General features: G+C 44.0%; 2 protein-coding genes across 3 annotated transcripts in view; one reads left to right on the top strand and one right to left on the bottom strand.

Annotated features, from left to right (window-relative positions):
• Nucleotides 1-4,452, top strand: part of rev3l (REV3 like, DNA directed polymerase zeta catalytic subunit) — a 94,770-nt gene extending 90,318 nt beyond the window's left edge. The window contains exons 27-32 of the mRNA XM_005931057.3: nt 646-760; nt 923-1,060; nt 1,296-1,486; nt 1,945-2,191; nt 2,934-3,149; nt 3,556-4,452. Coding sequence (XP_005931119.1) covers nt 646-760; nt 923-1,060; nt 1,296-1,486; nt 1,945-2,191; nt 2,934-3,149; nt 3,556-3,696 — 1,048 coding nt within the window. The 3' untranslated portion in view covers nt 3,697-4,452. The remainder of the gene's footprint in view (nt 1-645; nt 761-922; nt 1,061-1,295; nt 1,487-1,944; nt 2,192-2,933; nt 3,150-3,555) is intronic.
• Nucleotides 4,453-4,726: 274 nt separating this feature from the next.
• On the bottom strand, nt 4,727-13,164 carry mfsd4b (major facilitator superfamily domain containing 4B). 2 transcript variants are annotated; one of them, XM_005931056.2, is made up of 4 exons: nt 13,123-13,164; nt 9,723-9,891; nt 9,521-9,637; nt 4,727-7,776 (listed from the first exon to the last, which is right to left on the bottom strand). In XM_005931056.2, the coding sequence occupies exons 2-4, from the start codon at nt 9,886-9,888 to the stop codon at nt 6,524-6,526; spliced, it is 1,536 nt and encodes a 511-aa protein (XP_005931118.1). In that variant the 5' UTR covers nt 9,889-9,891; nt 13,123-13,164; the 3' UTR covers nt 4,727-6,523. The 2 variants fall into 2 exon arrangements, with proteins under 2 accessions (XP_005931118.1, XP_005931117.1); XM_005931055.3 differs by lacking the exon at nt 13,123-13,164 and adding an exon at nt 11,794-12,397.
• Between the last annotated feature and the right edge of the window lie 1,328 nt (nt 13,165-14,492).

Consider the following 14,492-nt stretch of genomic DNA (forward strand, 5'->3'; position numbering starts at 1 on the left):
GTATCGAACGGTTCAATATCGATACGAATATCGTTGCACCCCTAGTAAATAAATAGTACGCATGCCCTTGGTAAGACCTGTACAAAGTGTTATTCACTGTCAGTGGTAATCATGTTAGGCCTGATCAGTGTTTGTGTCCTCACATGGGAAACCTGCAGTCACTGTTCCATTATCTGCACAACAGGCAGGTTTACAGGTTGCACAACTTTACTGACAAATTCATAACTTCACTCGAGTGTGAACATGACCAGCAGCTTTGTTGTGTGTCACTACGCTGTGATGATGTGTAAGTCTGAGTCTACTTGGGCCGTGTTCTCATGAACACTTGCACCAATTAGCTAACAGCTTTCATTTCTGACAGTCCGTTAAAGAAGAGCTGCCGCTGTGTTTGGCAGACAGGGAATTGGATTGTTTCTGACCTGCAGAGTCTCAAATAGAAGAAGAAGCATAAAGTTTTAAACTGCAGCATGCTTTGCATATATGGGACACACTTTCCTCCAGACTCGCTCGTCCACATGGGATGTGTTCAAGCACAGAGCCAAACGCGAAGCCTCTGAGAGCGTATCGTTTACCACTGTAGTATGTAGTGTGGGTTGTTTGATAAGAATTAGTAATGAGCCTTGTGTGTTTTTGTGTGTTTGGCAGCATGTTTGTTTTACTGAAAGGAGCCACCAAAGAGCAGGCTTTCAAGATCGGCAAAGAGATTGCAGAAGCAGTGACTGCAACCAACCCCAAGCCGATCAAGCTCAAGTTTGAGAAGGTAGATATACACACACATATGCGCAAATACACACACACACACAAAGGGAGCGAATAAGACAAGGTAGCGGCTTCTCTAACATCTGTTCACTGTGATTTTTCCATCTCCACACATTAGATGTAGTTATTTATCTGTGTGTGTGTGTGTGTGTGTGTGTGTCAGGTGTACTTGCCCTGCGTTCTGCAGACAAAGAAGCGTTACGTGGGCTACATGTATGAGAGCCTTGACCAAAAGGAGCCCGTGTTTGATGCCAAAGGAATTGAGACGGTGCGCCGCGACGGCTGCCCTGCTGTTTCCAAGGTAACAGGCAAACCATGTTTTCCCCTCATTTTCACTGTGTTGTGCACCAGTCGCAGGCATGCCACTCTTGTTCCTGCTCCCGTTTACTCAGACTGCTTTGCATGTGTCAGTCAGGGAAAAGGTCGTCTCCTTCCGCTTGCACATTAAACAGCATCAACACCTCTCTTAGATTACCAGTAAATCATTTTATCTTCATCCTCTTATACCTGTGTTCTTTTACTCATGTGCCCCTTAGATTCTGGAGCGTTCCATCAAGCTGCTGTTTGAGACACGTGACATTAGCCAGGTGAAGCAGTTTGTGCAGCGTCAGTGTATGAAGATTCTGGATGGCCGGGCAAGCATGCAGGATCTGACCTTCGCCAAGGAGTACCGGGGCAGCGGCTCGTACAGACCTGGAGCTTGCATCCCTGCGCTGGAACTCACCAGGTGTGTGTGTGTGTATGTGTGGTCACAGTACAGGAGAAGTCAGGAGTGTGGCTTGGATAAATGTTTGCTGGTTGGCTCTGTGTGTGTCTGTGTGTGCGTGCAGCAGAGAACAGGATGGTGAGTAAGAGCTTGCTGTCAGCTACAGTTACAGTACCCAGCGTGAATCCAATTAGTCCTCCCTCACTGTGTTCATTGTCTGGCTGCACTAGCCTGTACAGTACCTGAGTGTTGCTAGGCAACCTGTTTTTTAACGAGTGGAGGACAAAAAAAAGTGATTTTTAGATGCACAAGGAAGAAGCATTTATGAGCCCTGCTTCAGTTCATCTGCTTTATTTTGTGTTTTCTCTCTCAGAGCACCAGCACACGTTCTCGCTGCTAATGTGAACATGTTGGCTGTGTGATGTAAACAATAACTGCATCATCTGCTGTCACTTCATTTTTGTTCTGCTTCGCCTCAGACGGATGATGGCCTATGACCGTAGGCTGGAGCCACGCGTGAGTGAGCGGGTGCCCTATGTCATTGTGTACGGCACACCCGGCGTGCCCCTCATCCAGCTGGTCCGCCGGCCCACCGAGGTGCTGCAGGACCCCACCCTGCGCCTCAATGCCACCTACTACATCACTAAGCAGATCCTGCCGCCACTGGCCCGTATGTTCCAGCTGATCGGAGTCGACGTGTTCAGCTGGTACCAGGAGCTCCCCAGGGTGAGGACAACTTGCAGACATACAGGCCATTGTGATGTTTTTGTTTTTGTCTCACCGCTGCCATTTAGAAGCAGAGCAGCAGCAGTGGAGATAAGAAACCCTTCAAAACAAAAAAAAGAACCAGGAACATCATAAAGACACACAATCAACTTAATACTGAGTTTGGAGGATGAATTAGATTAATTGGTATCTTCCTTTGACTGACTGTGGCAAGTCAAAGAGGTCACCCTCTGCTTCCACTCTTGTCAAAATAAAAGCAGTCTGTCATTTAGAGAGAACAAAGGATGAAGAGAGATCTCTTCTGCTTCCTGCTGATGACTAAATGAGTCAAGCTGCAGCGCTGCTGCCTCAGTCTTTGTTTCTTTCCTGAAGTCTGACAGAGTGCACACGCCATCTGCTGGCATAGCTACTAATCACAGTCAGATACATAAATGGTTGCTGCTCCAGTGCCACTGACTCCTTTTATGTCTTCGTTTTTTCCCAGTGAAAACAGAGTCACACACAAAATCCTGAATGTGTGTATTTGTATTAAAAAAACTGAATCTTTGATCTCTGATCCTTCAGCATCTAATGATATTCGGTAGGATTCTTAACAAACCTGAAAAGTATCATGATCACGTAGTTCACACTGTTTTATGTCCATGAAGATGCTGTGCATGTTAACTCCATGTGTCTGCATATAGTCCAGCAGCAGTGATCAATCACACATGTGTTTTCAGCTACATCTCTCTTTTCTCTCCAGATCCAGAAGGCATCCTGCTCCTCCGTGGTGGGTGGGGAGGAAGCGGGGAGGAAGGGGACAATTTCCCAGTACTTCACCACGCTTCACTGCCCTGTGTGTGATGAGCTGACCCAGCTGGGTGTGTGCTCACGGTGTCGTGCTGAACCTCAGCGAGTCGCTGTTACACTCTACCAGGACATGAGGCAGTGGGAGAGTCAGCAAGAGCAGTTGCTGAAGGTGAGAAGTTGAGGACGCACAGAATATGAGCTCCTGTTAAGGTTTTGAATAATAATTGGACCATTAACTTCTGTGATTACAGGTATTTATTTCTTCCTGCTTTTGTCGCACTGTCTTTAAACATTTACCCAATTGATACGACTCAAAGCAGGCGACACTGAAGGAACACGGAAACTGCTTTCTGGCGATAAATCTAGATTTATTAAGACAGCAATTGACGTCAGCAGTTATGATGCCTGGTGGCAGCAATCACTCGGGTTGAGTTGGTGTGCAGTTTTGCTTAAACAATGTCAGACTCCACAGTTTTTCTCTGGTCAGACTAGTAGTGACATGTTTGTGAGTGGTGTCCATACCAGAGCTCATCCTTGTGTGATCACTGTGTGCTTGTGTCTCTGTTTGCATACAGATCTGTAGGAACTGCAGTGGCAGTGCTGAGCGGCAGGTTCCCTGCGTGTCCCTCGACTGTCTCGTCCTCTACAAGCTGTCCCGGGTAAACAGACAACTTTCCAAGGCCCCCTACCTCCGTCAGCTGCTGGAGCAGTTCTGATTGGCTCCCGAGTCCCGGAGCCACCCACTGATTTGGTGCTAATTCCTGGCCTTCCATCTTAGTGTTTGTCCATTTGGTTGTAAAAGTTTAAATGGTGCTTTGATTGAGCCCTGACGGGTTTTCTCATTTTGTCTCAAAGTATTTCTCTGAGTATGGAGACTGTTTACTTCATGCCTCCAGTGGAAGAGGCCGTGTGTTCGTTTGCTGCCATCTCCATTAGCTGCTATGGGCCGAATGAAGCTGATCTTTTTGATGACACGGCAACAGACGGCCTGTTGCGGGACTGAGTGCAGTCCAATCATGGAACATGTGTCGTATTGTGTATTCACTGTAACTGGTTTTTAAAGATCTTATAATTTCAGAGACGAACTACACCCAAACCACTAATTGACTTTTTCTCCTTTTTATACTGACTGCAGTCTTTTTGTAAATAGTTCCTGTACAGATCCATCTCCAATCTCACTGTGCATTAACCAACTACAGCTCCAACCATGAACACAATCAAAGCAGTTTGATGCGTTCTTTTTGAAGGTGCCATTTTTCTGTTTCTTTAACCTTGTCTGTTTTGGCAGATTTGACAGTTCATACTACAGAGTATGGGAACTGGAAAGCTCTCCATTTTTTTATTTTTAAATGTGGGACTGCTGCAATACTGTATTTGGTAATTTATGCCATGAAGAGTCTATTATTTCCTTGTGGATATATGGTTTTGTGTACGTTTCCAATTTTACTGTGTGAACCGTCTTCAAACTACATTAAAATTTGATCTTTAACCCTCCCACTCCATGCAGCCGTACACAGGATCTGTGAATTTGTAAAAATGTAAAAACTTATAATGAAGGAGATCCTTTTTTGTTTGTTTTTAATGGACATTGCTGTGGGTGAAGGTTTGAGATTGATATAATAAAATAAAAAAATCAATGTATGAAGATGCCTTCTTTCTTTCACTAAATCAGGAGCTTAAAAAGAAAAAAATCAGAGGAATCACAGTGACATGACCCATTACAGCACAAGACCAAAAAGAAAAAAAAATCCAGTTTTCACAAAAGTGCAACAGAAAACAGCTGCTTACACTGTACAGCTCAGCTCATCACACACACACTAGATTGCCAAAAGTCTTTACTCGTCTGCCTTCACACACACATATGAGCTTGAGTGACATTCCATGTTTAGCTATAACAGCTTCAACTTTTCTGGAAGGCTTTCTACGAGGTTTAGAAGTGTTCTTCCAGAAGTGCATTTGTGAGGTCAGACACCAATGTTGGGATGCTCTAATTCATCCCAAAGGTGTTCTGTCAGGCTGAGGTGTAGGACTCTGTGCAGGCCAGTCCAGTTTTTCCACACCAAACTTCCTCGTCCATGTCTTTAGAAACAGTTGTGCTGGAATAGGAAAGGGCCATCCCCAAATTGCTCCCACAAAGTTGGAAGCATGAAATTGTCTCGGTGTGCTGAATAATCAAGAGTCCCTTTCTCTGGAACTAAGGGAGCAAGCCCAAGCCCATTAAAAAAAAATTTACACTTAGTGCAATGCAGTCAAACAAGTACTGTTCTAGCAGCTGCCAACTCGAACTCCTCCATCAGATTGCCAGATGTAGACATGATTCGTCATTGCAGAGAACACCTCTCCACTTCTCTAGAGTTCAGTGGCATCATATGCAGTTTGCACCACTGCATATGATGCTTTGCATTGCACTTTGCAATTCTGTAACCTTCTGTACTCTGTTCTTGAGCTAATCTGAAGGCCACATGAAGTTTAGAAGTCTGCAGTGATTGACTGTGCACAAAGTTGCTGACCCCAGTCTGTGATTTTATGTGGCTGAGCTGCTGTCAATCGCAATCACTTTCATTTTGTGGAACATTTAATGGTGACAGAATTTCCTGACTGGACTTTGCACAGGTGGCATCTTATCACAGTACCATATTCAAAGTCACTGAGCTCCTGAGAGCAAGCCATTCTCTCACAAATGTTTATAAAAGCAGTCTGCATGCCTAGGAGCTTGATTTTATATACCTGTGGTCATGAAAGTGATTGGAACACCTGAATGTAATGATTTAGAAGGGTGAGTGAATACTTTTGGCAATATAGTGTATTTGCAGTGCAAGATTTTATTTTAAGGGGGTGGCTAGCTGTCTGTCCCTGGTTCAGCTCATCCACTCTCCTCATGTCCTCAAACAAGGCACTGAATTCTAGCGATGCATCAATCCATGTTTGTCTAGCTCCAATGTGATACCAGTAACTCAAAGACAGAAGCTGACAGAGAAGTCTTAGCTGTAGTCAAAAAACACTGCAAACATAAAAACATTCAAAATGTAAGAAGTATAACAACTTGTTGTCCCTTGGCTTTTGGCTTCATGTTATGTTACCAAAATGTTAGCTCTCCCGTTTGTAATCAGTGCTCTACTGCTGATGGAAGGCATAGTAAACACAGAACATAGAATTGAACTGAATAGATTGACCTGTTGCCAACGATCCCAGTGAAGTTCGTTGAGTCAGGATCAGGCTGATATCTGATCTATTTGTTACTTTCATTCTAGCCTTACCTTTTACCTAACTACAGAGGGGATAAGGACACAACAATATTAAACACAGTGTCAAATGATTTATAAGAAAATAGCAATACTTCAACATCTGATCCTTCACTGTCCAGCAGATGTCCAAAAGCTTTAAAAGATGCACTGAGTTGAGCTGCGGAAGCGTGTGTATGATTTATAAGCTGCACTGCTTAGTCAGTGCTTCCTTTACTAGAGTACAAACAGTAACTATGTTGGAGTTTCCAGGTCTTGGACAGCAAATGGACAGTTGAGGCGTGTCACTGAGCCGACATTCTCAGTCTCCCTTCTCTTGGTCCAAAGAGAGCAGCAGGTTCTGTCTTGGTGAGTGTCCTACCAAAGAGATGCTCTCTGAGAAAGTGGCGCCTGCAGGCTCTGACACCAGTGTGGTTTGGGCAGTGGGGCTGTCTGTTAGAGCCATGACATCAGGGGGAGAGGACATCTTGCTTGGTGAATTCATAAAATTTGATGTATCGTCCATTTCAATGACCTCAAAGTCTGCGTCGTTCAACTGATCGGCCTCATTATCCTGCTCTTCCTCATCCTCATCTTCATCAGCTCCTGAGTCCAGCAGTGCCCGTTGGGATTCACTGCTTTCAATTTCATCATTCACCGAGGCCAGCTTGTACATGACTGGAAAGAGGATGGAGGTGAAGATGGCAGTGACGAGTGACAGGTACATGAGCAGCGGGTGCTCTGGAAACCTCTCGAGCAGGAAGCCTATGAGTGCTGGCAGCACCATCTCGCCCAGCGCTGCACCCACCACGAAAACTGCCGCTGTGCGCCCCGTTACTGTGGTGTACTGCTCCACCCACGAGATGCCGCTTGGGAAAATGGCAGCCATGGAAGCCCCATAGATAGCAGTGCACACCCACAGGACCTCCTCTTTCTTGTTGAAGAAGCAGAGCAGAAGAGAGGAGATAGCGGTGCCCAACAGACTGAGCAGGATCATGTTTCCCGGGTACATGCAGGCTGCAAAGAAGATTGCTAACCCACGGCACGCTGCAAATGACCCCCAGAACAGGGAGTTTAGCCCAGCTGCCTTCGCCTCAGCCATGTGGATGTACTCCTTAGCAAAGGTAAAGATGAAGGAGCCATATGCTACTTCAGCACCGACGTAGGCAAAGAAGAAGAGGAAAAGGAGGGCTGTAAGAGCCACATGATATTTGGCCACCAGGGGCTTTCCTGAGGCCGAGCGGGGTTTTGCACGTGACACGCTGCAGCGAGAATAAAGGATGAAGAAGAGGAAGGACATGAGAAAGACAAAAGCACCGATCACGATGTAGGCCCAGGTGGAGTTGAGGGTGCTGTGCGAGACTCCCTGAGTGTTGACGGTTTTGGTCACCTGGGGCTCTGTGGAAGGCGTACCCTTGGTTGGTGCTATGGCCTCAGTGCCCTTCCAGTCAGTCCCAAACACCAGCTTGGCTATGATAGGAGACACAAAGGCCCCAGCGGCAAAACTGAAGTGCAGCGCTTGCAAGTGAGGCCCCGACTGCTCACCCCACGTGTCCAGTATGAGCACGTTACCACCTGACACAGGAGAAACACATAGTTAAGAATGGAGACACAAGCATCACTTTGCTTTGGCTAAACTAGAAAAAAAAAGATTAACAGAAGAATCACAATCAGACAAAACAAGGAATGACTCCAAATAACTCCATCGGCAAGTTTCCATTCTTATGATGTTAAGAATAAGCTACCACTGTTAGCAAAAGCAGATGAAGGATTATTCTACAGGCCTAATACCACGTGGTGGACTAACTACATGCAAGATTTACAAGATTTCAAAACAGTTTGTAAATGTCTATGTAAGGTCTTTATAGGTCAATTTGCAGGAAGGAAACATAATTCACTATGAATTCATTTCACTTCTTCTGGTGCACATCAAAGTGAAAAGAGGTGCACTGAAGAAGCAACAACCAGACAACACCCCGAAAAGGAAAAGTTTGCTGTGTGTGCCAGCACAGTGTCAAGAGTATAGAGGAGAGGAGACGTTACACAAGCAGAGTTGAAAGGGGCCTTCGAAGAGCATTAACCCAACAGCAGGACAAGTATCTGTTCGTTTTTTGAGAGGAGGATCAGGAGAAGCACTGCCAGAGTGCTACAAATTACCTTCGGCATGCTACTTGTGCATGTTTCTGAACAACCTTTTGGAAACAAACTCTATGAGGGCCCACTGTCCCTCAGTGAGACCTTTGTTCTTACAGCTGAACCACAGAACTAGCAGGTCTGCCACTGCCCTGTTCTCTCCACGGTTTCACTTTCATTCAATTTTATTTACGTATGCACCAATACACAGCAACAGTCAACTCAAAGCACATTGTATTTTAGGGTAAAGAGCCTACAACGTTAGAGATAAAACCTCACAATGAGACAACATTAATGACAAAGCACTTGGCAACAGTCGGAAGGAAAAACTGGCCACCAGTTAGGGATGAACAGAGGGAGACAGGAAAGGCACGCTGTGGACGAGTTGGTAATGTGGTTTGAAGCTTTAAATCTAAAGTGGTGGATAAACACATGTAGAGTGAAAAGAATCAAGTTGAGAATAAATGCTCAGTATATGAGATGAGATGAGATAGCCTTTATTTGGTCTTTTGCCCACAACCGAGATGACAGACCTTGCCAACCGTACATACAATACACAAACATCACATTGGGGAGACAGGTCAGGCTAGGTAGCGAGGAAAAAAAACATCGAAATGTGTAACACAAAAGGATAATACAGGAATGCACAGATATCAACACACCATAGCACAATAAACACAGAAAAGCAACAAGGGTGTCAACAGCATTCAGAGACCAGTTGATCAAATCCATAATTCTCTTTAGGTTTTAGAAACAGACTGTGAGAGAGTGTTCCAGGGAAAGTAATACAAAAAACACGAGACTAGACAAGGACATAAGAACTAAGCAGGGAAGATAAGGGAGAGAAGGGAGAGGAGAAAAAGTGTGTCCGCCTCCTCCGAGAGCCAAAAGGAATGTCATATCATATCATGGGAAGTTCCCAGCAGCCCATGTCTATTGCACTGAATTACTCATACCATCTCCCTCAATGTTACAAACAGGACTCCACTACTGTTTATTCACTCTGCTGCAGCTAAGCCATGCCCTCATTTAAACATGCATCACCACAGCAGGCGAGAGAATGACGAGAGGAAGAGGTAAAAACAGCCACTTGTGGCTCTGAGCCCTGCACAAACTCATCAGCTGAGGCTGACCGTTAAAATCATTGAACTTTCACTGATACAGTGAATATCAATAGTTTACTTACCTGTATCTATAACACCCATGGATATCCCAATGCTGGACATGAACACAGTGAGGAGCAGAGCCTGCTTACAGTAAGGGATGGCACACATTCCAGAAGCCGTGAGCAGCATGGACAAACCTAGAAGATTACCACAGGAGGCAAAATCAATCTCATAAAATGACTGTAAAGGCCGGCCGGCAAGAACAACAAGCTAGAAAGGTACCTAGCAGGAGATGGGGGTTCATGCAGTCAAAGAGAATGCCTCCTAATAGGGATCCGCCGGCGTAGCCTGCAGAGCGGCCAACAAAGATGTAGGAGATGTTGCCGATATCCTGGTTCACATTTGCAGCCAAGTCTTCCAGTGTGGGGCCAAGAACTGAGATACACATCCCCTAAGAAAATAAGACAAAGCTTAGAGCAAGCCACGACTGCAGGACCTCTGTTGTTGTTGGACCCACTCCTCTCCCTCCATTGTCCCACTTGTCTCATCTCCTTGAGAGATCAATGACAAATGATCGCATCAGGTTTACACTTTCTAAACTCCCTGGGGTGGATGAAAGCTTTACTTATTTTATATGCTAACTACTGAATCTGCTATCTGTTCTGGCAATACTACACAGTTTAGTAACCTGTCTGTCAGCTCAGATCAAAGGTTCAAAATTTGATGCAAAGGGCTGGAAAGACCACTGGCATGCTCCCTCCATTTTCCCCCAGGTGCTATCAGAGGAAACTGCAATAAAGTGTGGCCTGTAAAATTCCTAGAGATATAAATCACACGGTTTACACAAAAACCTAGAGAATATAAAGCTAATACTATCAGGTAAAAGGTACAGGGTACCAAATTGTGAGTTGTTCAAATTATATTTATATTTTCTTTAGTGCTCCAATTTGTCAAACCATTGAATTGCTACTACTAGCCATTCCCAATGATATACTATATATATATATATGATTTATAGTAATATATATATATATATATATATGATATATATATATAATAATATATAATATTATCTTCCTTACACCCCCCCCCCCCCCCCCCCAATTTTTTTGCACATGTCGAGGAGCGTGTCAGGCTACATTTCACTGTGTGTTATACTTGTATAACTATGCATGTGACAAATAAAGAACCTTGAACCTTGAATAGTAATAAGTAAACTGTAAGTGTGTGCATGTGAAATGGTATGACGATTAATTTATGTGCTGGTTTTTCTTGAATGACAAAGCAAAATTTCTTCGAAGGGAGACAACAAAGGCTAATCTAATCTAAACTGAACATTGGAATCATAATCCTCAGAGTTTATCCGTTCCTTTTACCAGTGCCAGCATGCTTATCTAACTGCTTCGCATCACACAAAAAAGTGAAGTGGAGCTTTTGCTCACAGAGCCTCCAAGTTTTTTGTTCTCTACACTGAGTTCACACTCAGTGACAACAAAAACTGCAGAGCTGACACTGGCATCAATCAGAGCTGATTGATATCAGTCCTTAAATAACTGTAATAAAAGTTTCCATTTTCCCACTTTTTTAACAGGATAATCTGATGCTGAAACAACAAAACTTGAATGTTCTTCCCCAGGCCCAATGGGGGGAGAAAAGGTTAACAATACAGGAGAAAGTCGTCCAGTGTGTGCAGGTGGATTTCACTAATCTGATGCGGAATAAATGGTTGAAGAGCGAGATTTACAACTATGAAAATCCGGTTGTGCAGGATACTGCTGCATTCACTGAACTATTACAACCGTAATATTGCTTACTATTCAATAGTTACAAGCACATGTGACCACCTTGTGTACGTAGATTCACATTCTGTTGCACCTTTATAACAACTATAAAGGCAACCGACATGTGGGGCCAGTCAAAAACAACCTAACAAAGTACGACTTAAATTGAAAGGTCTCCTTCGTTTACGACGCTCGACAGAACCATAACAGGCCAAAAATCTACTATATTATGGCACTATATAAGTAACTGCAGAGCTTCTGACATTTCAAATTCATTTCCTGGAGTAGACTTCAGTAGAAATTCCAAAGAACGCAAATGAATATTGGACAGCCGTGATAAGCTAGCGGTTTATGGCTATATGCTAACGGATAACATCAATACAACCCTAGCTAGCCAACTAGTTAACTGTTGTAGATATCCCAACCAGCTTAATAAATCTATTCAGTTACCACATTATATTTATTTATTTAAAAATTTCCAATTCATTTCCTTTTTAAAGGAATGAGAAAAGTCAGAGAATTGTTTAATGAACCGGCAGGTTTAAGCTAACTTCCCACTCCTAACTATTTACCAAGCCCAGGCAAGATGCACAGAGCGCGAGCGTAACCATCCAGCGGCCGGCTGCTCCTTGGCCGCCCCTTCCTCCGCCAACCACCTCCACCCGGTCGTCGCTGTTTTGTGTGGTCTTTCTCTTCGCCCCCTTTAATGCGTTCTTCATTTCTCGCCCAGTGTCCTTCCTCTTGTCAAACAGGGTGTCCTCCTCCTTGTCGTCGTTGTCGTCCTCCTCCATACTGGCGAAATGGACGTGCTTCTTTTTAATATCGGTGTCACGCGTGACGGACGTAGACATAGCTGTCGGTCTAGCACCGAGAGAGAGTGTGTTGCTGGGAGTGATGGTGAGCTGTCACAACGCCGCACAACTGCTGACTGACTACAGATAATAAAGCGAGTCTTTTATCTCCTCCCGTTCTGGCGCCTCGTGTTTGAAGGCCGCAGTTGGTTAAATACACGGATTTTTTGAGTCGGACATCTTTAATGCGACTGTGACCGCAGGGTACCACCGCTGCAGCCGTGGAATCCCTCCATATGTCAACAGCTGCTGCCTGTATGGCTGCTGAAGGTTTGCAAAGATCATCTATTGTGATTGATGCTCACTCCGTGTGTAAAGAGACACCTTCCTTTTGAATAACCTGAATATTTTTTTTTTACTTTAATTATATTAATCAGCAAGCACTGTTTTGTAATGTTATCACTTTCACCTGTGCGTTTTCGTATTATTGCAAATCAATGGACCTGGGACCTATGCAAAACCCAGAATGCCATGTGCCAAAACAGGCGATCGCTTCGCTTTGTTTATGAGCTTTTCAGTACCCTGAAATCATGGCAGAGTAAGACCTCTGTTTCTACTGGTTGTTCACAGCTCAAGAGCACCAAATGATCCAGGGCTGCCGGTGTCCTGTCATAGGCTGTATTCCAATTTAGGGTCTGCAGCCTTAAAGTACGCAGCATCAACGATCCTCAAAGGCCGCGTACTCAAAGACAGCTAAGGCCGGAAGTGCGAGGCTTGTGAAATGGCACGGTCTAGCCTCCGTTACGCTGCCCAGGTTGCCTAGCAACCATGATACTAACAGCTGGAAACGTGTCATACAGCTTTGTTTGACAGAAATGAAGGAGAAAATCTTTTGTTCACTTGTTTCTTTCTTTCTACATGAGCTTTGATCATTCTCTGTAAGATTAAGCTCAGCTATTGAACGGCGTAAAGTAAAGGCTTTAAAACCAAGTTAGTACAAACGTCACTAATGTCACATAACTTTGCCGACATGTGGCCAACAGTAATGTTTAATGTTCTTCGTTATTAAACATTTGCACATAAATAAGTGACATAATATTCAGTACTTACTTAAAGTTTACTCTTCGGCTGCCCCTCATCCGCCGTTTTTTTTCGGCAAAATTATCCACACCCACCGCCGCGCTATGCATTCTGGGATATGTTGGGCCACGAAGTCTACACTGCCACAGCCTTAAAATTCAGGGAAATGAAGGACGCATTTCAGGGCCGCATTTCGAGCAGCCTTTGAATTGGGACAGCCTTCGGCGCGCCGCTGTGACGTAATCGGCCTTGAAATGCGGCCTTTAAGGCTGCAGACCCTGAATTGGGATACAGCCATAGTCGTAGTTAGAAGCCTTTTCTGCCTGGCTGTAGTGAAAGCACATGGCGCCATCTAGAGTTTGTACCAAGTAAACTGGCTGAGCACAAATAAAAACCAAAGCGTGTAAGAACTTTAATTACTTGGCAGCAAAGTTGCAATAGGTCCAGGCTGCTGGGGGCATCCCACGATGCACTGTGTGTTTCTTCTTCACTCAATCCTCCCTCAGCCTAGTTCTGCTGGAGGGTTTTTCCTGTTAAAATTGAGTTTTTCCTTCCCACTGTCCCTAAAGCTCTTGCTCATAGGGGGTCATATGATTGTTGAGGTTTTCTGTGTATTACTGTATGGTGTTTCCTTTACTATATAAAGCTCCTTGAGGCAAATTTTGTTGTGATTTGGTGCTATATTTATAAATTCAGGTCTTTGAAGTCAGTTCAGTTTTATTTATAAAACTGAACTGACTTCAAAGACCTGAATTTTAAAAATCCCCTTTTCTCCCTTAAACATTTCAAGTCCAACATTCTTTCGTAAATTCTCAGCTATGTAGAATAACTGCTAATGCCAATGCATTAGTGCATATAAATATTATATTTGACCTTATTTATGAACTACAATTTATACAATCTTATATTTCCTTAAGAACAAGAAGAAGAATGTCTTTTAATTTCAAGGGTATTGGTAACAATAGCTCTCAGATAAATGTCAAAGCTATTACAGATACTTGTGAAATTGTAGTTATTTAGTAAAATACTCCACTTTAAATTAACTTCTTCTAATTAAAATACCTCACGTAGCACTCTCACTGTGGTATGTTGGAGCCTGAACACCTATAAGAGAGGTTCTAATAAGAAATTGCAGTAGTTTGGCCTTGACGTAACAAGTAAGCATAGAAGAAAACATACAGGGGTCAATCTTAAATGTAAATCTTAAAGGTTTTGCGGTGTACTTCATGTGGCAGCATGGTGTGGTTTTGTGGGAGCAGGTCTGGAACACTTGTCACATATTTTCTGATCAGTTCCGCCCATTCATGCAGAAGCATGCTGGGACCATTCAGAGAGGAGCTTGCAACAAGAAGGAGAGCAGCTGCAAAAACACACTGAACACACACGATGCACAACAAGGA

The sequence above is a fragment of the Haplochromis burtoni genome, unplaced genomic scaffold, assembly GCF_018398535.1.
Source record: "Haplochromis burtoni strain Fernald_Lab_line unplaced genomic scaffold, NCSU_Asbu1 Contig_103, whole genome shotgun sequence".
Classification (NCBI taxonomy): Eukaryota; Metazoa; Chordata; class Actinopteri; order Cichliformes; family Cichlidae; genus Haplochromis; species Haplochromis burtoni.

Coding starts and splice junctions, on each gene's coding strand:
- mfsd4b (XM_005931055.3), bottom strand. CDS start 12,072: ATGTCTACGTCCGTCACGCGTGACACCGATATTAAAAAGAAGCACGTC. Junction 9,638..9,722: donor GAACCCCCATCTCCTGCTAG/GTACCTTTCTAG, acceptor GTAATCTTCTAG/GTTTGTCCATGCTGCTCACG. Junction 7,777..9,520: donor CATGGGTGTTATAGATACAG/GTAAGTAAACTA, acceptor CTCCTGTGTCAG/GTGGTAACGTGCTCATACTG.